The sequence below is a fragment of the Aspergillus tubingensis genome (genome assembly GCF_013340325.1).
Source record: "Aspergillus tubingensis WU-2223L DNA, scaffold_3, whole genome shotgun sequence".
NCBI classification, from domain to species: Eukaryota; Fungi; Ascomycota; class Eurotiomycetes; order Eurotiales; family Aspergillaceae; genus Aspergillus; species Aspergillus tubingensis.
In genome coordinates, this window is record NW_023336277.1 from 337,402 (window position 1) to 357,988 (window position 20,587).

The window sequence follows — 20,587 nt, forward strand, 5'->3', positions numbered from 1 at the left end:
AAGACCAGAGGTCAAAAATCACAGAATGGGAATTCAAAATTAATAAAATAAGACTCAAAGAATAAAACTCTGGGCGTGAAGGAAAACGCCATTGAGACGAAGTGGGCGACAGAGGGTGCGAAGAAATCAAAAATCCCAGGCAATACCCAATATGGAAATGGAAAGGGACAGAAAAATTCGAGTATAAAACAGATAAAACCAAAAAGGGAAATGCGTACAGGAACTTAGAGAAAAGAGAAGGGAAAAAAAATAAAAGAAAGAAGGAAATACACAGTCCAGCACCCAGACTCTCAGAGACCCAGAGGGAAGGAAGCTTAAAACGCGACAGCCAGTCAGCAGTGCGGATGGGAGGCCGTAAGACAGACCTTGATGTTTCTGGAAAGCAGCAGAGGCTGCGACATAATTCCGCGGGCCCGTCGAGACTTCCGGCCGGGGAGGGGTGAAAGAGACCGTAGACTACTACAGAGGGAAAGTCATTCAGGTCTGCCTGGAGTCAGTAAGAATCAGTAGTACTCCGTAACTTGTTCCGTATGAAAGAAAAAAAGGATCGGGAACCACCAGTCCCAAAGAGGACAAGCCTGCGGGCAGCCCCAGTCTTGGCCCGGCCTGTCGCTGGTGGCACTGCTATCCGCCCAATCACTACCGGGGGCGCTAGTGTCAATTGGGGAATTCGAAGTATCTTCGGCCGTCCAAGTGTCGGAGCCGGTAGAACCCAAATGGCAAATACCCTCATCATGCCGCCAGATGGTTCCCGGGCCTAACCTGCATAGGCCATGGGAATCAAATTATGAAGCAGCGAACGAACGTCTCCCATCCGTGGCCTGAGAAACAAACAAGGTCCGGAAAACTGACTGGAGTTTGGGTCCTATCTCTATTACCGCTTTGAGGTTAGCAGACCGCATCGCTGGGACCTTCGGGAGCCCTGTACCTGACAACTCCCAGCTTTGGTACCAGTCTAGTACCACTGGAAGGAAAATCATGGAGTACTACACAAGTTCAATTGGGCGGGTGTACCTGGTTAGGCCCGCCATAATACCAAAGAATTACCAAGATACATACTTTGACTTTGTTGCCTCCAGTACTAGTAGATCATAAATATAACAATATGCGTACTTAATGTACCTTAAGATTACTTCAATACCGTATTGGTTTAGTACCCGAGCTCAGATCCGGTCAGGTCGGGTCTTAACTCTCTTTTTCTTGTTCCTCTCCCCTTCCCCCCATGAACACATGGAGTCTGCGACCCAGTCAATCATCCAGGGGTGTGGAGGCTGTCCATCGGCAGTGGCAAAAAGCGGCACGCTACTGATCGCGCCTGCAGAAAGTCAGCTACATCCAATGATCAAGACACTGTTGAAGGGGAAGTAACAGCCGGCCACTCAGTTCTTTGCCGGCCAGCCATGGAGGCTTGCATGGGCTGCGGTGGAACCTGGTCGGCACCCCCTCTCCCCGGCGGGTTTCCGGGCGAATCACCTGACGCGCCGCGGGCCTGCGATCGCAGCAAGCGTCGCCTATCTGAAGATCCTCAAATGTAACTATGAGTTCATTTCTGCGCCTCGACTTTGACATCAACGGACAGGAACCGGTTGGCCCTCACGGAACTGTTTTCCAGACAATGTCGCCCAATACACCGCTCAAACCACTCACCCCGTCAACTCGTTCGCCCCCGTCTACTATTCGCCTCAGGCCTTCTTCCAGCCTGGATACGCCCAATTAAAAGGGCCGCTGGGGGTATGCGCTACGCCATCGCATCGCACACGCCTCGTCTGACCGAGTCATTCGGTGGCAACGCGACGTTCCAGATCGTCGTGCAGCGAGCGCTTGTTAATTGATATCGTCGACTAGAAAACACAGTAGTGCTGTCAACTCCCCCCTCGCAGAGGGAATTTGATATTAACCCAGTTGGGAAGGACACACATAAAGGGAGGGAGCCTGATCTCCACCACAGCCAGTGACAAGAGGCTTGAGTCCTCCAGCAAACATCACACTCGAACCACACTGGACGGGCTGGGACCGAGACAAGACATGCGCTCGGGTGGAATGACGGGAAGGAAGGGGAGGAGACACGCTACGCTCCGTACGAGTTCTCTTGGACCTACGACATTGCATGCGTCCATGATAAGCGGGTCCTTAAATTTCATCGTAATAGGCAAGAGGTACGAGGTAAGTAAAGAGGCTTGCCTTTGGTCTTTTGCACAGTCTTGCGGCATGGGTTTTACCGGCCGGTAATAGACCGTCACCTCACCCGCATTGCAGGCAAAGTTGGTTGTCTGCATTTCAGGTCGCAAGGTTTCGTGACGGAGAATGGGCCTAAACATAGTGGTAATCCCCCGTATAGGCGCACTCATTGGTGGTGATCGGACCCTCATGCCAGCAAGTGCGCCATACTAGCAGCCCTCTTGTGTCTGTTACCTGTATGTACAGGAGACTAGGGCCAGCAGATACACAGTAGCGATGCGCCACCAGAGCTCGGGCACCGATGCGAAATCTGATTTCCACGCGAGCAATTCCGAAGCCCAATCAGAGGTGACGTGAATGTCTCAAGGGAGAGCCAGATATCCTTGGCGGTGGGAAGGGTAAAAAGCCATGGTCGATGGGAAGGATATCCAACCAGCCCAGCCGAGCTCCATGCAGCAACCACCGAACAACCACCGACACCTCAGCCATCAACCTTCTGGATTCAGTAAGTAGCCGATCATGTGAGACCATGATCACGCCCATCCTTCCCGTTTTGCATGGATGTTTGCTTGCTCTGGTACTATCATCCCCTTCCGCCGCTGGGTTTGAATCGCCTCCTTTTTTTTTTTTTTCCCCTTCACTTCCGTTCTCTTCTACCTTCTCCCCTTCTCACTTCCCCTCCATTCATCACAATCCACACTCCTATCGGCTAGGAGGGAAGAGAGCCATCGCGGCCCCTACCCTAGCGTCCGCGATTATCGAATAATAGCTCCAATTGCGGGCCACAACATTCTGAGTCCACGTCGACATCTCGGAGAAATGGGGAGGTCCAACCCTGTCGATTCAATTCACCAGGTGTCAGACTAGGCCATTCGGAAAATGCCCGTCGTCGTCTGGGTTGCATCACCTAGCTTCATTGCCGTCGATAAAATTCCTTCGTTTGGTGCCCACTAACCTCAACAGCTTTCCTGCATCGGTGGGCATCTCCGAGCGCACCCAGACCTGGTATTACCCTGGTCTAGTGCAGCTGTCATGCCTCCACTCATGTAGCTTAGGCAGAACCGACCGTTCTAGGCAGGTGTGACCCTCACTTCACTGTCCGGAATCACAGGGTATACTATCATCTGGCAGCATCAGAGGCCTAGATCAACATCAGGTAAGCTCGAGTATTTCCTCCGTACTTCATTCTTGTTGCCAGGCATGTCTGGATTTCTGTCTACATTGCCGAACATCACCGGGATGTGAGAGACAAGCCTGTAGCCAATCATCCACCCGCAGAAGGGAAATCCTACCCATCCTGGTAAGAGGCGATCGCAACTGGCGTGACATGAATCACTCCCTCTTCCCCCTCATTTCCCATACTATCGACATCCTGTCACTGACCCTGCCCTTGTCGAGATCGTGCCAGTCATCGTCTCCCATCGAAAACTCTTTCCCGATACTAGCTGAAACGTCGGAATCCTGTCACGCTTTCTCGCTGCACATTAAGCCTATCAGCATGACAATGCCTTGCCCAATAAGGCCCACTTTCCTTGACCTCGGCCACACAACAGAGCAGTGGAGCCGGACGCACAAGTCTTCAAAATAGGTTTACCTTGGCAGAAAAAAAATAGATTGAATCCACGGGGGAAAGTTCTCGATACTGCAGAGCCAGAGAAATCGGTGGAAGGGTTGGCCATGTTGAGCTGCACTTGCGACAGACTGCCGCGCATGGTCTAGCAGTGAAGCGTAGCAATAAGGATCATAGATTGGTGGCCATTCAGGCTGTCCTTGCTAAGGATCGACGGCAACGTTGTGAAGGTCTCTTGCCCTTCAGGCTTCTTTTACAAAGCACAGACGTGCCGGGCAGTCATGGACTAGCCTTCTGCGGGTTGTGACTGACTACAACACAACTACTCGATCATCCGAGCTACCTCTTTGCTGTAAGGTTGCTGGTAGTTTGGGCAAAACCGGTATGAAGGTATCTTGTCAGCTTGTGCGGCGCAAAGCCCCGAGCTCCGAGCCAGCGTCCTTTATGCGGCAGGAATGGACCAAAACCACACTGCCTATGAAACCCCAGGTCCATTAATAATAGCCGGAAGAATACCGGCTGATGGAAAATTATCGCTTCGAGTTTCGGTCATAATATTTCTGCAAATGTCAACGGTGTTATACAAATATGAGAAACGAAGCTTAAATGCCATCCACGACATAGTATACTGAGCTCCCGAACATTCACCACCGAATACCACACTGTTGCCCACTCTCCGCACCCTCCTCCATTATCAGAACGATGCCAGGCGAGGCTGCATAACATCCACAGCGACGCTGGCTTCTCTCGCTGGAGGATGAGTTGTTTGGAGGAAGAATGATCAGTATGATCAGCCGACACCACACAAATCTTGCAGGATCCCGTGAATTAGCCTTGTTAGAGCATTCCTTCGTCACACTGGATCAGTAAGCGGGAATTCTAGTCTATGCGACCGTGGGAACCGTCCAGGCTCAAAACCCTGTTTAGACGTCATACCCAAGCAACCGCCCATATCATAATGAGGCATGAAATCATCTTCCACCCAGCCTGAGCAAGCTGGGGAATCCCCACGATGCATCGCGAATCCCTGGCGGTCGGAATTTGTTTGCGCTGGACACGTCGCCTCCCAAGCGCTGCCACAATGCCACATGACGTCATGCGCGATCGGCTTACCGCCAGTGCCTTTCCGCTTCGGGAAGTCCTGTTGCCATCCGCAAAGTGCAGGGTGCCTCGCTGATTCTGGTTTCCACGCCGGTTTTTACGCTGCTGTCGGATACATTCTGTTAGGACTTTGACTACATACGACTACGTACTAAATTTGTTTATTAGGGCAAGGACTGGGAGCGCGCTCTATCGACGGCACTTACCGTGGGCCTTTTGACCCGAACGGAAACGGATGAGGTTGATTGGATAGTTTGTAGAGAAGGACGACCGGGAGAATCATCATATCATCATTGACCTCCAAAAAGGGACATCACTATCAACTTTCGCCAGCATAGGTCAAGCCCATATGCTCTGGACACTAACAGGTCTTAAGCTAACCCTGTACACAATCTCCCATCCTTACTAGACACTCAGATGTTCATCGATGGCTTCAGTCTAAGCCCGGGGGGTCAGTTGAACCATCAATCGATTTTTTTGCCACAGCGTCCACGTATTCTGCTTGTCCCAGCCGACTGATTCAGGTGCCAGGTTTAGATCATAGTGGTATAGGACCTTGGCTAGGATGAGTCGCATCTCATGATAGGCGAGACTAGTTCAGATGTTAGACATGCTCACTAGAGCATTGACACCATGGCTAGGGGAACTCACTTCTTCCCCAGACAGTTGCGAGGGCCGAAAGAGAAGGGCTGGAAAGCAGCCTTGTCGTCGCCAGCAAACTGCGGGTCGTTACCCCATCGCTCCGGAAGAAAGTCGTCTGGCCGGGTGAAGTTTCGTGGGTTGCGATATGTCGCCCAGTGGTGTACGGAGACAGCCGTCTGAATGTACATGTTAGTCCAAGGCCGTACTTGCAAATAAACCAGATAAGCTGAGTAGCGCTGCTCACATTGCCAGGCATATATTCGCCGCAGATCTCCATACCCTCCTTCGGAGTGAGACGGGGCATCCCGGTAGGGACAGGGGGATACATCCGAAGGCCCTCGTCGATACACATGTTCAGGTACTTCAACTGTGCTAACCGCAGCATATCGATGTCCGAATCTCGCTCAAAGGCGTCTCGAATCTCCTTGGTGATTTTCTCCATTTTGTCAGGATTCAGCAACAATTGATACGTGAGGCCGCTCAACGCCGTTGCGGTGGTTTCCGTCCCAGCTACCATGAACAGTTGTGAGTTGGCGTACATTTCTTCACGGCTCAAGCGCAGGGACTCTTTCTGCGACATGACCAGGCCCCAAATGTCGGGGCGATCCAGGCTCTGGTCAACCCGCCAGTCTACCCTGTCCTTGCATGACTGGTAATGAGACGCTTGTCGTTTTTTCAAGGACCGAGGGAGAAGAGAGTTTAAGAAATAAGAACACCATGGATAGTATCGTGCGACACGTCGGAGTGAATTGATCTTTACACTGGAGAAGATCGATGTCACCCACCCCACGTTGCCGGTACCTTTCAGCAGATTCAGTGGGTCTCCGAATGTCAAGTCCCCCATAATGTCGAATGTGGTCAGATTGTACATTAAAACCATTTCGATCTTGGCCTTGGGATCTGCTTGGACAACTTCTCGGAGTTTCTCGATGAGCAAGTCCGCATAATGAGCGATGAGTGGCTGCTGCTCGCGCAAAGCCTTGTCCGAGAAAGCATGTGAAAAATTTCGACGAAAGCGTGAATGATCAGCAGCTTTGGCACGAATGACGTCCGGAGTTCTATTAAGTGTGGTGCCGAAGAACCGCATGTCCTTTTCAGTGGATTTCTTTGTTGCACTGGCATGGCCGTAGATATCTCTCCATCCGTCGGCACACGAGTAGCTGACTTGATCGGGCGAGATCCGGACAGTGTCTCCGTAGGCCAGATGCAGGTTTCTCACCCAAACATGCTCATCGCCCATAAGGGAGTGATACATATGCACCAGACGGGTAATCGCCGCCAGCTTCGGACCGGCGATCTTATGCAGAGGGTTGATGTACAACTCGTAAAAACATTTTCCTACCAAGGAGAGAACTAACTGTGGTAATCCAAGACACGTGTTAGCAACCGTCAACCCCTTACGTCTGGATGGGTTGCACTGACTATACCAGCGGTTACTGTTAGATAATGCCCCTGGAGGGCTCCTTGAATACTTTCGTGAATCATGCTGGGGTTCGGAAATGACAATAACCGACAATCAAACGGTCTGAGAAAAAGCGCTGGTTGGTATCGAATGCACACCGCCGTGACGGGGCTAGGGATGCTATTTATCTCCTTCACTCTGATAAAGGAGTCGCCTGACGTTGCAACAGCCGGACTAATTATGTCGAGGCAAAGCTGCACAAGGCCAGCCAATGTTTTATAAAGCCAGCACACGACCCGCTGGCGACCAGCTAAGCTGCATGAAGGGATTACCAGGAAAAGGCCTCGGCCCATCCCCCATACATCACTCCGATGCAAGTGATGCTCGGCTCTTGAGCTCCGATGTTCCGATGAGGGATAGTTACAACGTGTTATCTTCGAAGCCTTGATATGTGTTTTAGTTTCGTGAGCGTAATTCGAGCTATACCGGCCGAGCGGGGAAACATCAAAGTGGAGTTCTGCTGCGGCACATCGAGACTTCGAAAGAGGGGTCATGTCGATCGCCGACCTTCTCGGAGCGAATAGCAGGATAAGTATTAGCGTTATGCCATTGTGTCAGGACATTTGGGTTTTGCATAACTATCCAGCCGCTCCATTAACCGGCTATGGTCTGGGGCCAGATGGAAGTCTGAACTCAGAGCAAGGGTGCATTGGAATACGTGTATAAACCTTGTCACATGTCGCAGGTTATGCTAATTGGCCTGTGCACAACGCCGCGTCAACGGTCTCTGCAGTCGGTATAACTAACAGGCAAGGAAATGGTCTGCGCTCGTGCCGTTTCATCCGGCTCTGGTGATTCAAAACCAAAGTGCAGATGCAGTGTTACCCTCACAGGGATGCCCTGCGGCAATGGTGAAATTCATCGATATGAATGGCATTGTCTTTTATCCAATTACGAGCTATGTTCAGAAGCCCTGCCGATCATCTCCAAACTAAAATCCAGCCAATTCTAGCACGAACAGTAACGTCTTTGGTCCTACCTTGTTGTACCTGATATCTCCAATGTTCTACGAACACATTGTCTACCTGAACAGCCACTCGGATTGTCGGGTCAGACTGCGAACGCATAAGACTGCCACATATACACTCACCCACGTCATCTCAGCAGCCAAGCGACGTAGGATCGATTACCTCTATCTAGTGCTTGGTGGATGGTAAGCAAGCACTATGATTTATGACGACGGAGTTCGTTGGCTGAGCCTGCAGCAGCAATGACATTCCTTCCGTCGAGCCGAAAATGACCTATCGCCGGCGACGGTCGGCCCGGAGGATCAACTAAGCCAGCTATGCTACGCTACGCCATCCTTTCAAGGGCCGAGTCGATCTTCGGTGTTCGGGAAGGATCAGGAACATATATCTTCTAAGTTCTATAGTATGAACCAGTGGGTCAGGATGTGCGGGTTTGCTACTCGAACAGTACGGATGCGCGTGAGGTGTTTGTCATTCTGTTCATTTACGTTTTTAAGAGTCTTGTCTGCTTGCATTCTGCCAGGCACAAAGGACTAACATACGACCGAATTAAGTCTATATTACTACGTGGTTGAGACTCGAAGCACCTCGTTGGCTACCTCGCCATCGAGTAGAAATTCCCTCAAGCCTTGTTCGGATGGATTCCACAAACACCCACACTGCCAGCATATGAGATCTCCACTTTATCGTCATAGACAAATTTGTCTCCATCACAAGAACCATGTCATTGTGCAGGCAACCAGGTTATTTCAATCTATTAGAATGCAAGTTCTGTGATAGACATGGTATTTTGCCTTGTGGTCGGAAATCCCGGGCCTTCCTATTCGGGATCGGATGTTGGTTTCTTATCCCGAGCAGGGGCGATTGCTTCTCTGAGATCATCGACTATTCCTCATGAACCATGACTTTCTTCATTTGATTTCTCTCACTGATATATGATTTCATTCTTTCAATACTGGGAAGTGTGCCTTGCGAGCCTTGCTGACTTGCATTAAAAAGGGGGAGAGATTATCATATTAAAGATCTTCAAGACTATCACGCAGCCGTATATCTATCCAAAAGCTCGCTCACTATTCCTTCCATATCTTCTTCCTCCTCACTTGTCTCCACTGCATGTATGGTGGTTGAGGGCAAAGGAGGAAGGGACTCAACGACAGCCGAAGAAATGGAAGGAGAGCGGCTGGCTCGAGGCGAAATTTCATACAGACCTGCGAGAGGTCTCGAGGGGCTAAAACTAAACCGACTCTCTTGGGCCTGGAGCACGGAACTGGCATGGGTAACAACGGCCTCAGGAGGGTAAGGGGGGTTTTCCTCTTCCGAACCTTGAATTTGTGAAGTGCGCTCGACATTTTCTTCCACCCCCCTTCCATAATACCTCCTTCCACGCCGTCCATGCCGCGCAGGCCCTCCAAGCCCTCCAGCCAATACAAATGACACATCCGCTGCCATTGCTTCACCCGCTGCGGCTCCTGCAACCCCTGTCCCCAGCATAGGATCGGAAGAATTATTAGGAGCGTTTATCTTATGTCTGGGATCAATAGGTCTCAACAGTCTTTTGATATGGAGCCAAAGCCTGGGACGTCTGTATTTCTTTTGGTCGTTAACCTCAAGCTCCGTTCGATTGCTGCCAAGCTGCGTTATAGACCTCTCATTCACTAGTCTCCGCGTGTGTGCTAATAATTCCCCTTCAAAATGGTTGAACATAGCTTTATTGACAAGCATATAGTTATAATCACTCTAGTTCCATCATTAGAATTATATTGCTGAATTATGGGAGTTCATCAAGTTTATACATACCTCATTCCACGTCCAGGGTAAACAGAATGCGTTAAGACTCTCGGGGAAAATACTGTGGCGATTTACCTACGACGTCAAGTCAGCGTTATCCTGGAAATGAGGCCATATTGTTATTTGGAGAAAATTACACTGAAGTCGATTGCAATATTCTGCTGATCTTTCAAGACCTCAGACTTCGGTTCTCTTCGTTTAACAGTTGTAGATGGGTGCTTGAGTTTCACGATGAATGTGATACTTCTTGCTCGGATATCATCGAATCCGTCAACAGGTAAGAGATCGCCGACATGTATCCATTCGATTGCGTCGGTGCCCGTGATGTTGTCATGGTCACCATCAAGATTGAGTTCATCTAGTGCCTGTTGTTCATCGGCCGATAGAGCAAGAAGCTGATTGAGTACTGTACTATTCGATGACTTCTTCCACTGATCTATCTGGGAGTCAATATCCTGGCGTGGGATCTTCACACGCCGGACTCGGTACTGCACGTGGTGCTTCCCATGCGCTATCTGAAGCTTGGTTGTTAATAAGTATACGCCGAGTGGCGCATCCGTGGCTAAGCTGATTGATGCCATAGATGATCTGTTGATATATTCAGAAGAGTAGTAGAGAGAGTGAAGGTCACACCCAGATCCCTCGTTGACCGGACCAGTTCTGATTGGATTACCGGTATCGCCATCTGCAGCTAGTGCTTTGTCTGCATCCCTTGGCTCGGTACGTGCAGAGCAGAAAGCATTATCTCTATGAGGCTGGCAGTCCAAATTCTTGACTTCAATGGCTGAGATTCTATCCATAGAGTTAGTTATATCTGGTGGAATAGCTCTGGATAAGGATAAGGATAAACGCACTGTGGCAGTCCCTGACTAGCATGGTTTCCCGGACTGGAGGTCGTCGCGTAGTGGTGATCTCCGCAGGTTGGAAGTTCTCATCGACGTTGTCCCTCTCGGTCACACTAGCGGCTCGATTTCCAGCCCAAGTATCATCTTGTTGTTTCGCGATGTCAATTCGAGCTCTCTCCGCAGCTACGATTGATCTTTTCAGCAAATACTGATCTTCTTGGGAATATGCGATCAGGCTTGTTCTTGTGGCATGTCTATTCCGTTCATCAGACATTAGACAAATCTAGCATAAGTACTAAGCCAGACTTACCCTTCCATGACCTTCTTCGAGTAGCGTAGCATCGCAACTTGAAGCATGAGCATCAGAGTCCCCTTTGCATTGCGTAGTTCTGCCCTCATGGCATCCATTTGCGGCTTGACAAACGGCCATTTCACCATTTCCGCTGGACTAAGTCTGATGGGATCCTTGCTATGAGGATTTGCCCTCAGCTGCTTACTCGCCTTCCTCAGTCCTTCTTCGAGCCTTTCGAAGATAGCGTTACATTTTGAAGCGAGATTCATGACGATCGCAAAGCCGGCTGCGTTGAATATTCCGTTCTGTGGCTCATGGCCTTCCGTATCGCTATAATCAATGGCCTCAGGATTGACCGTCCGTGCTTTTCCATTGCTGATGCTGTTGTTGGTGTTGGTATCGGTTGCTGCTTGTGTGTGAAATAGTGCCTTGTCAGCTAGTCCACCCAACTGCTGCAAAATACTAGCATTAACTGAGATATCCTCAGCAATATTTGTGATCTCATCCGGGGCGGACTTGATTTGGTCCGCAAACGTAAGTAGCTTGATGGAGCATTGAATCCCGGTTGTTGCAATCCCGATGATTGCTGATGCGGATCCAACAGCCTCCATTGATTTGGGCTGTCTGAGCACGGTAAGTGCTGCTGGAGAATAGAAACTATGTTATTGCGGAAGAGAGTCTTCGGACTGAGCGAGCGTTGAAGGAAAGGGATATTCCTGCACTGAAGAGGAAATAATCAGCCGCGTGGAGGCTATGCTGCCCCGCCCACTACACTTTGCAGCCTAATCAATACCTTATCACAAGATTTCAACTAGGCCGAGTCGAACTAGGGACTGAGGGTCGGCCTCCACCCATGTGAGGAGATAATGTCGGAGTGTTTGACGTTAAAATTGATCGAGGCTCCCTGACGTGGAGCCTGAACCTTCGCCGTTGCTGAGCGCGACCTCGATGCGTGGCCGCGTTTGAGTCTAGGGCGATATCGGAAAAGCAGGGATGCACATAGAAAGAAAAGCAGCAGGAGTAGCAGAAGATACTGAGTGAGATGGGAATCGAGCTGGGTACTAATAAGACTGGGCGTCATAAAGAAGTCCTCCAGCCGTAGCCGATATTCTCCCGTCGTAAGGAAGGTGCTGCTCGGATTAAGTGCGACCACCAGCAGCCGTGTATGGCTGTGTTGGCATGAGACATCCGAGACTGGTGAGGCAGGCTGTAAGCGCTAGAAAACTGTTTCTGTTTAGTCCATCTGCAAGGCTGCACAAGTCGGGATGTAAAAGGCTTTCATTGGATGGGGAGCTGAGATATCCCTAATAGCTGGGTGCCCGGTAGCCGCTCGCAAGGCTGGGCTCGCCCTCCTGTTCACATCTTGATAATGTTGGTCACACAAACTCGTCGAAAAGCTGTCTCTATCTTTGTCTTCGCTTATCGACTATAATACTCAACTAACTTAAAGGACTACAAGCTCTTTCGTCCACGAAGAACCATCTAGTATACATTCAACAACCTATCTCTCAGCGCAGTATTATGAACCATCATCACCCCAATATTTACAGGCCAAAAAAAAACCTCCCCTAAGCATGATCAATAGGCGACGGTCCCGCATCAATCGGATAGGTAAAAATATAGTTGGGCCCATCAGCCATCAGTCCATCACCACCAGGCCTCATCTGCGAAGCAGGCAACCAAAGCTTCTTATCAGCGGTAACCCACATAAGATCAGTCCAAAGCAGCTTCTCATCCTGGATAAGCACAGTCGCGCGTCCCTCAGGCGTGACCTTCCAGATAGCCAGCAAGTTAGTATCACTAACATAGATGTTTCCATCCCCGTCGATAGTACTACCACCAGTGCTAGGCGTCAGGGCAAAAGGCTCCGCGTAATTTCCCATAGTCGATGCGAGAGTCACATTCTTGAGAGACGCATCAACGTACGCCGTCTTAATACGATACAAGCCTCCATTACAGGGCTGGTAGTACAGGTAGATGCCGTCGGGCGAGACTTCGATTTGGTCGAGTCCAACGGAGAGGGTGCTACCTGCGGCGCCGTAGCCGGGGACCAGAGTGCCATTGTACATCATAGGGAACCAGGGTTGGGCGGAAGAATCGGTGGACAGAACACGCACACCCGTGCCGGTAGTCATGTTCATGACGAGTAGGGCACCGGCAGTGTCACTCATGTAGGCCACATCACCAGCGGCGTTGAAGCGGACGTCGTCAATGCCGCTGTCGGATGCTTTCATGGCGTCAAGGTAGTAGAGCTTGTCCACGGCGTCGGTGGTGAGGTTCACGCCAACGAGCTTGGTGGAGCCGTTGACGCCAGTAGATCCGCCGTCGACAATCCAGTAGCGACCATCGGGGCCCATGCGGGCGCCGTCAATGCTGACGAAGGTCTTGCGTGGGTCGGAGGTAGGATCACTCGAGTTATAGGAGTTCCAGGCCGTGTTTGGGTAAAGGACCGTGGAGTTGTCGTCCAGGAGCTCGACAATTTGAGGGGGCAGTGTGGTGGAGTAACGCTGGGAAAGGAATTTACGGCCATCAGCGGAGATACTGATGCCCTGGGTGGCGCGCTCAAGGGAGTATGCGAGCTCGAGGCCTGGGGTACTCGTGGTTGCGGCAGCCAGGGGGGCTGTGAGGCCAAGGAGGCCGAGGAAGAGGGCGGCGGACATTGTGGTCTCAAGTTGAGATAGAAAATGGTTTGAAGACTCTGCCTGGTTTCTGTGACTCCGACCATGATTCTCTGTAGCTTTATAGTAACCAGATCGGCCCAGGAGACAGAAGAAAGGAAACTATCTCCGCCCTGCCAAGCAACGCCAAGAGGATGCGGAATCAAAGCCAAGCACAGCCAAGCTCAAACAAGCTTAGCCTCCGCAATCTTCAGCGTTCCACTCCTTGATTGATAGCCGGATGAGCATGATATGATGGTAGTGGGGTGTGGAAGGATCCCTTAATTGGGCGCTAGGCGTTTAGGAAGGTCAGAAGCCGGACGAGATGCAGGTACGAGACGTTTTAATCATCACTAAGTTGATGCGTCGTCTCCACTGCTTGCGTGGTCTGATTTTGCGATAGTATTGTAGATCCATGGGTGCCTACGGGACCGAGAATTAAGATTTCGTGACTTATCTTGAAGGGAAGTGATATGCACCGATCGGACCGAGAATAGGATTTGTAAGTCACTGTCTCAGTTGAAAGCAACTTCCAAGCGTCGGTGGAAACAATAACCAGGCTTCTACTGGTCATTATCTCCGAGGATTCGGTCATAGTGACCTGATTTGGAGGACCACCAGTTCATTAAAATGTTAATCTAGATACTCAGCCAGTAGAGCTGGGAGATGATAAAATTATAAGTACGCCTACTGATGGCAACTTGACAGATGACATTGCGTTGAGCTGGTACTAGCAGATTATATATATTTGCTGTACTCATCAGACGAACTTGCTTATGCCACAAAATCAACCTTATCTATCACCAAATGGTTTATGACACACTGGCATAGCTTGAAAGAAAGTCATCCTGTATTCTGTATCTGAGACTAATGTGAAAGTAAACTGACAAAGATAGTCTGTTGCTAAAGTTGAGCAATGCGCTGGGCGAATTGCCTTGAAAACTGCCTCATTGTGGAAAATAAAAATATCTCGTAGAAGTGACATAATGCCACCAAAGAACGACGTAAATGTGACAGAAGCAGAGTCATGTTACTACCACTTTGCGTCTTCGAAAGAACTGACCTACCTTCATATAGTAAGTACTACAGTCTATTACCCTTGAAAGCGAACTTACTGTCCAAATTTCCACCATGGCGACTCCACCAGAACCATTCGAGACGACGGACATCCAAGCCAGACCGGACTCACCACCAACACCACTACTCACCCTTTCAGACCTCAAAGGATCATCCATATCCCCCACTTTTTGGTACCGAGTCCACGTCCTCGTTTTCGACTTGAAGAACTTCAATAACGACTCGTCCAAGAAGCGTTTGGATAAAGTCACGGACCCGTCTTACATCGGCAAACCATATTTCTCCCCAGAAGAAGCCGAAAAGATGAAGAACATTGTTACAGATACCAGCGGAAAGACATTCTCAGAAACGCTAGAGGAAGGCTTAAATGAACGACTGGAAAGACGGAAAAAGAAGCGTGTTCAGAGTGGCGACTTCCGAGTCTGCGCGGCACACGATCTTGCTCCACTCATAGCAAGTGCTCTGGGTATCGATCTTAAACTGATGGAGAAGGACAAGGATTTTGCAAAGGTGATTGAAGAAAAGGGACTGAATTTGCGTGGGGAAATCTGGGGCGGTTTGAAAAAGAAATCTTTTGCGCCAAAGAATAAGAGACGATGAGCGCAATCCGAAATGAGAGTTGTTTCCAAGACATCAACACTTGAAGATGGTCTCCTATGTATCTACAAGATTCTCAAGTGAAGAGGACTAGTCATAAGCGGAGAGGTATCATTAACACATTTAACATATCTATTTTACAGTCGTCTGCGATCGCTGTAACCGTCTCAGAGTCTTCGACCACAGTATTTGTGCATAAAGAACATGCGCCTCATAAAGCAGCCAGGGCAACATCTTGAAGTCCCGTTCTGGTTGGCCAAGAGGATACAAATTCGTGCACTCAACAGTGACATATGTTATCCTCGCCTTGTCATCCGAAATCTTTTCGACAATGAACTCCTGAAATCCACCCTCCATAGATCGCCACGGTAGGCCATACGATGCAGCTTTGTCAACTCCTTCGACCAATGCTTTTGGAAACATCCAGTACATCACAGCACCAGCTGTATCCTTAGCACCTCCATACTTGACAGCTTCTTCATTAGAACAAAATTCCGTGACCGGCTTCGGAGCATTAGAAGGTAAGTCCGATGGGCGAACATTGATCCCACGCTCCGAATCCCAGGTCCCAAGCATAAACGCTCCCATCTCGCTTGGGCGTCCAAATAAACGAGAAGAAGTGGCAAAGGATAACGGCGGCACATTTCTGTCCAAAACCGATGTTTCTAAACCTGTCGCGCGTGCATCTACAAATGCAGCAACGAGATTCTTCGATAGACTATGCAAGCCTTGCTTCTTGTAATCATTGCCATCGTCACTGAACAGCCCATATTGCGAAAGTTGCGACATAGGCACCTCTGCTTGGACTGCTACAAAGGATGGGACCCAGTAGGTCTTATCGCCGCCTGACCATGATGATAGCAGAGTTGTTTTTGTAACGCCCAATGGTGTCGGCGTGGCTTCTTCAGATGGTATTTCAACTAGGTTGCGACATGCGCTTGCCTTTGTGAGTTCTGTGATTGCAATCGTCGGGCATGACTGGTTGAGTCGTCGCTTGGTGACATAGGCGACCGCGCTGCTGACGGTTACTATGGTGAGCGCTCCTGTCAGGAGGGGTCGATGTCGGATGAAGCTTGCCATGAGAAAATAAAGAGAGGATTGGAAATGGGATGCTGAAGACAATTGTGGTGGAAGGGTTTCGTCGGTTTCAGGTAAAAGAGCAGCAGGCAACCCAGGCGATGTGGAGGTGAACAGGGGAAGTCTATTGTGAACTTGAGTTTTCAAGATTCTTTATGATAACTAGCATTACTGGACACTGACAAACAATCGGAAGTATTTAAGTGAAAATAAGACATATATTTGCTTTGGTCAAGATATCCAAATCTCGGGTGATCTCGGGGGAGGCTACCGTGAGTCAGAAGGATCCGAAACCACCCGCTTTCAGCCGCAAACAAGGAGTCAACAACACATCACAAGATCAATGATGCGCTTTTTGATTGAGGAATCCACACTCGGCCCGCATTGGTTACAAATAGACTGTGTTATCAAGAAAATAGGTTTAATTGGGTGCTCACACTTGTATGTGGAGGACTGGGTACAAAAAATTCACACCATATGGGCAAACTTCTTCAAGTAACGTACTCATTTCAGGAATCCCCACAGGTTATTCAAGCTTTCCGCAAAAGTTGGATGGGCAAACACGGCATCTTGCAGTTTTTTATAAGGTAGATTCCCCATCATGGCCGTCTGCACAACACTCATTATTTCGCCGCCCTCAACGCCTAAGCATGAAAATCCTAAGACCTGTCCAGTCTCCCCGTCAATCACAGCCTTCATGGCACCTCTTGTCTCATCTGTTTCCAACGCCCTGGCCACATAGCTCATTGGCATCTGCGCAGTCAGAATCTTCCGGCCCGGGAACCTTTCCCTTGCCTCCTGCTCATGCAGCCCGACATGACCGAACTGAGGGTCCGTATAGGCGACATACGGGACGATTCGATCTCGAATCGGGAGCCGCTCACATGTAGATGTAGACTCCAACAATGTGGGCCCGAGTACTCGGAAATCGTCGTATGAGATATGCGTGAAGGATGGCGGGCCCTTGACGTCTCCAATGGCATAGATTGACGGCGCAGATGTTTCCAAAAACTCATTTGTCACGACATAACCTCTCTTATCCATCTTCACGCCTGCAGCAGCAGCATTCAGTCGCTCAGTATTTGGTACCCTCCCACTTGCAAAGAGTATATGCGTGGCCTCTTTGACGACTTCCCTCCCCTGCCGTGTCTCGACTGCGACATCAAACACACCCTCAGAGACATTCTCAAACCGCACCGGGGTGGTCTCCAGGCAGACCTCGATTCCATCGTTCCGGAATATCTCCAGCAACATGTCTGCCAACTCCCTGTCCTCTCTTGGAAGCAACTGCTCTCCTCTCTGCAGCACCGTCACCTTAGCCCCAAGCCTCCTAAAGAGCTGTCCGAACTCCACCCCTATATACCCACCCCCAACGACCACCAAATGCCGCGGCACCTCTCCCAGCTCCATAATAGACGTAGAGTCCAGCACCTTTTCACTCGGAACCTTTTCCAGTCCCTCAAGCATAACCTTACCAGGCCGACAGCCCGTATTGATCACAATTCTGCCCCCCCTGACAACCCTCTCATTCCCATTGCTCCCGTCCATAATAACTATCGTCTTCGCATCCACAAAACTTGCCTCTCCGATAATGACATCTACCCCCGCATCCCGAAGTCTCTTCTCACCTCCTTCCCGGAACGAATCCACAATATCCCTCTTCCGCTGCCTGATCTTCTTCATGTCAATCACCACCTTATTACCATTATCCCCCTCTATTAAACCAGATGTATTCGGTGTATGAACACCATATTCCCCGCCCCTCCGAGCAAGATACGCGACCCTCCCCGACGCAATCATCGTCTTGGTCGGCGTGCACCCATCATTCACGCAGCATCCGCCAATATGTTCTCGCTCAATGAGTGCGGTTTTGTGGTTTGCGAGCGCAAGGGCCCGGGCGAGAGGCGTGCCGCCTTGCCCGGAGCCGATGATTATGGTGTCGTATTGGGTGGGGGCGGACATTGTTTGGATGAGGTGGTGTTTTAGGGGATGTCGGAGGATGGGGCGGTACATTCCTTTTGCTTGGAAGGACGCTGGGGTATTTATGGTAGGGATGGTGGTGAGGGAAGGGAGACGGTGGTGATGGGGCTGTCAGGTGGTGAGTGTATACTTAGTATACGATATTTAGGTGGATATAAAGAAATGAGGGGTAATGGGAAAGATGGATCATAATTAGATCATTGACATTTGGTTGAGGATGGTCTGGATCGCCGGTAAGAGATCGGATGGATCATGATGGTTTGGGGTTCCATGGGTGAGTGCGGGATGCCACGTGCCTTTTCCCCTTCGGAGGGTAGTATGTGGTATAAGAGCAAATGGATGAATTTGGGCTGCTTACTTGAGCACTCTCCGGAAGTAGTACAGTTGGCGATTTTTGGATGAAGTGGGATACGAGGTTGCATTGTCAGAGCGACACTTTACCGTCGTTTCGCTGATGCAACATTGCTTTTAATTCTCGGGAAGTGGGTTGTAAAACATAGAATAAATTTGATAATCCATAACCTGCCGTCTGCCGATTATGACATACGTATTCAAAAGTTATATTACAGAATGCTAAATGTTGAATAAGATAGTTGTAGCTAGGTATAACTTCAACTATAGCTATGCACTTTATGTTATTGCAAGATCTCTCGGATCCTGGCCGAGCCAGTCGGACTCCCACTGACGTTTCAGTACTTCTTTGGCTCCAGTCTTCTCCAATCTGGCCGCATCCCACATAACGTATCCCCATTGCCGTACCTTATCCTTGATAAAGTACCCCACCAGACTGCTGTATGTGCCTTCCCATATAAGGGTCCACGCCAGTGGAGGATGGGTCGTGTCTGTACTTGGCACTAATACATCTCCAAGAAAAGGTAAAGGATCTCGTCGCCCTTGCTTTCTGTCGCGAAGAGATGGTTTGCTTCTCCGACGCTTGTTCTGGACGACTAATCCTATGTCATCACTGTTCAAGAAGCAGAAAGTCTGCCGTCCGATATGATTTCGCATAGTCGAAACAAGGTGTTCATGATCCTTGATTTTAAATAAAACCGTGTGCAGGAAGTTGAGGCCCAGGGCTATTGTGCCATTTAGAAGGCAATCCCTCGTAACTATAGAATTGAGACAAGATTAGCTGGGACAAATCCTGAGATTGTTGAATCTGAAATAAGGTAGCAATGGATTAAATTGGGGTCTCAACTTACAGGGATGGTCAAAATCAAAGAAGCCAGCCGGCATCGACCGCTGCTGGCCAGGAATAGCAGGGGGGCCGGGACACAAATCGCGATGAATGCTGGAAAATATATGGTCAAATTTCACCTTTGCAAAGGTTTTGATACAGAAGATCTCCTCCACTTCCCATGGTTCAAAGAAAGAGAACTGAAGCTCCATAAACTTCCACCCATCGAGTCGTAGGCCGTGTCTGTCTTGGGTATCAGGGCAGATGTGGAATAGGTTACTCCAGAGCTGAAAGCGATACATGGACCGCAGCAGTCGCATCTCTTCCGTTGTACTAAGTTTTGTATTAGATGACCTGGTCCCAGTCCGCCAGGCTAGATTGCCGAGCGACCAAGCAATATATTCCTGCATGAGCGGCCGGACAATACCAAGGTGGAATGCTGCCATGTCTGCAATCTCATCCGTAGTGGGATTATCATCCATTATGGAATACCGGGGCAACGCTTGACGCGCTTGGTAGACGTCCAGACAATGGAGGACTGCGTCCGGCATGTATTTCTCAGCAAATTGGAGACGTGCCGAGACATAACAAACTATAGCTTCGACAGTGGCGGTCTTCAATGTTGCATCCATACAACTGGCGAGCAAGTGCCTCCGATTTGAGAGATACTGACTATGGTAGATAGGTGAAGCCTGTACTAGAGCTTTGAGCCCGTCCAGATCCAGGATTGACAAGACATGATCTCGAAGTTCAGGTGGGAGTCTTTCGAGACGAGAATCCCTATCATAGTGTTGCTGAAACGGCAGTGCCTGATTTTGAGACTCTCCTGAGACTGGTACCAGCGAAGGTGATGAGAAAGCCTGATGAGTAGTCTGCAAATCCGCACGGTCTCGAGGCACGGCATCTCCTGCAGATGAAGAGAAGCCATCAGGATCGTCCTTGAACTTTGTTCGTATGTTCCTTTCCATCTTGCACACAATGCTTAACGCCAAGTTACTGGTATGGGTTTGATGGATGAAGGAAGGAAGCAACGTGGAAAAATAAGATAGAACTTCCGGTAGAATGACTGCCTAGGAAGCACCATATTATATACTGTACAGAACCGGAACCACAACGAAGTGGCGCAGGAGGTTTGTTGCGCTATCGCATTACCAACATTCTGCGGAGTACTCCGAC

The 20,587-nt window shown here is 49.7% G+C and overlaps 8 protein-coding genes across 8 annotated transcripts; 2 read left to right on the plus strand and 6 right to left on the minus strand.

Annotated features, from left to right (window-relative positions):
• Window positions 1-5,287: 5,287 nt before the first annotated feature.
• AtWU_01338 (cytochrome P450) lies at window positions 5,288-6,976 on the minus strand (the record flags this gene model as incomplete). Its single annotated transcript, XM_035496452.1, has 4 exons — window positions 5,288-5,441; window positions 5,501-5,667; window positions 5,736-6,848; window positions 6,914-6,976. 4 exons carry the CDS (start codon window positions 6,974-6,976, stop codon window positions 5,288-5,290), a joined length of 1,497 nt encoding a protein of 498 aa, XP_035352345.1.
• Window positions 6,977-7,954: 978 nt separating this feature from the next.
• AtWU_01339 (uncharacterized protein) lies at window positions 7,955-8,231 on the plus strand (the record flags this gene model as incomplete). The annotated part of the gene is made up of 2 exons (XM_035496453.1): window positions 7,955-8,106; window positions 8,162-8,231. 2 exons carry the CDS (start codon window positions 7,955-7,957, stop codon window positions 8,229-8,231), a joined length of 222 nt encoding a protein of 73 aa, XP_035352346.1.
• A 725-nt stretch (window positions 8,232-8,956) lies between these two features.
• On the minus strand, window positions 8,957-11,457 carry AtWU_01340 (glucose-methanol-choline oxidoreductase, N-terminal; the record flags this gene model as incomplete). The annotated part of the gene is made up of 5 exons (XM_035496454.1): window positions 8,957-9,658; window positions 9,719-9,784; window positions 9,847-10,493; window positions 10,564-10,808; window positions 10,865-11,457. 5 exons carry the CDS (start codon window positions 11,455-11,457, stop codon window positions 8,957-8,959), a joined length of 2,253 nt encoding a protein of 750 aa, XP_035352347.1.
• A 957-nt stretch (window positions 11,458-12,414) lies between these two features.
• On the minus strand, window positions 12,415-13,506 carry AtWU_01341 (major royal jelly protein; the record flags this gene model as incomplete). The annotated part of the gene is made up of 1 exon (XM_035496455.1): window positions 12,415-13,506. The coding sequence occupies one exon, from the start codon at window positions 13,504-13,506 to the stop codon at window positions 12,415-12,417; it is 1,092 nt and encodes a 363-aa protein (XP_035352348.1).
• Window positions 13,507-14,634: 1,128 nt separating this feature from the next.
• Window positions 14,635-15,180, plus strand: AtWU_01342 (uncharacterized protein; the record flags this gene model as incomplete). Its single annotated transcript, XM_035496456.1, has 1 exon — window positions 14,635-15,180. One exon carries the CDS (start codon window positions 14,635-14,637, stop codon window positions 15,178-15,180), a length of 546 nt encoding a protein of 181 aa, XP_035352349.1.
• A 129-nt stretch (window positions 15,181-15,309) lies between these two features.
• Window positions 15,310-16,257, minus strand: AtWU_01343 (fungal Zn(2)-Cys(6) binuclear cluster domain family protein; the record flags this gene model as incomplete). The annotated part of the gene is made up of 1 exon (XM_035496457.1): window positions 15,310-16,257. One exon carries the CDS (start codon window positions 16,255-16,257, stop codon window positions 15,310-15,312), a length of 948 nt encoding a protein of 315 aa, XP_035352350.1.
• A 501-nt stretch (window positions 16,258-16,758) lies between these two features.
• AtWU_01344 (mercuric reductase) lies at window positions 16,759-18,216 on the minus strand (the record flags this gene model as incomplete). The annotated part of the gene is made up of 1 exon (XM_035496458.1): window positions 16,759-18,216. The coding sequence occupies one exon, from the start codon at window positions 18,214-18,216 to the stop codon at window positions 16,759-16,761; it is 1,458 nt and encodes a 485-aa protein (XP_035352351.1).
• Window positions 18,217-18,864: 648 nt separating this feature from the next.
• On the minus strand, window positions 18,865-20,379 carry AtWU_01345 (uncharacterized protein; the record flags this gene model as incomplete). The annotated part of the gene is made up of 2 exons (XM_035496459.1): window positions 18,865-19,343; window positions 19,437-20,379. The coding sequence occupies 2 exons, from the start codon at window positions 20,377-20,379 to the stop codon at window positions 18,865-18,867; spliced, it is 1,422 nt and encodes a 473-aa protein (XP_035352352.1).
• Window positions 20,380-20,587: the final 208 nt, after the last annotated feature.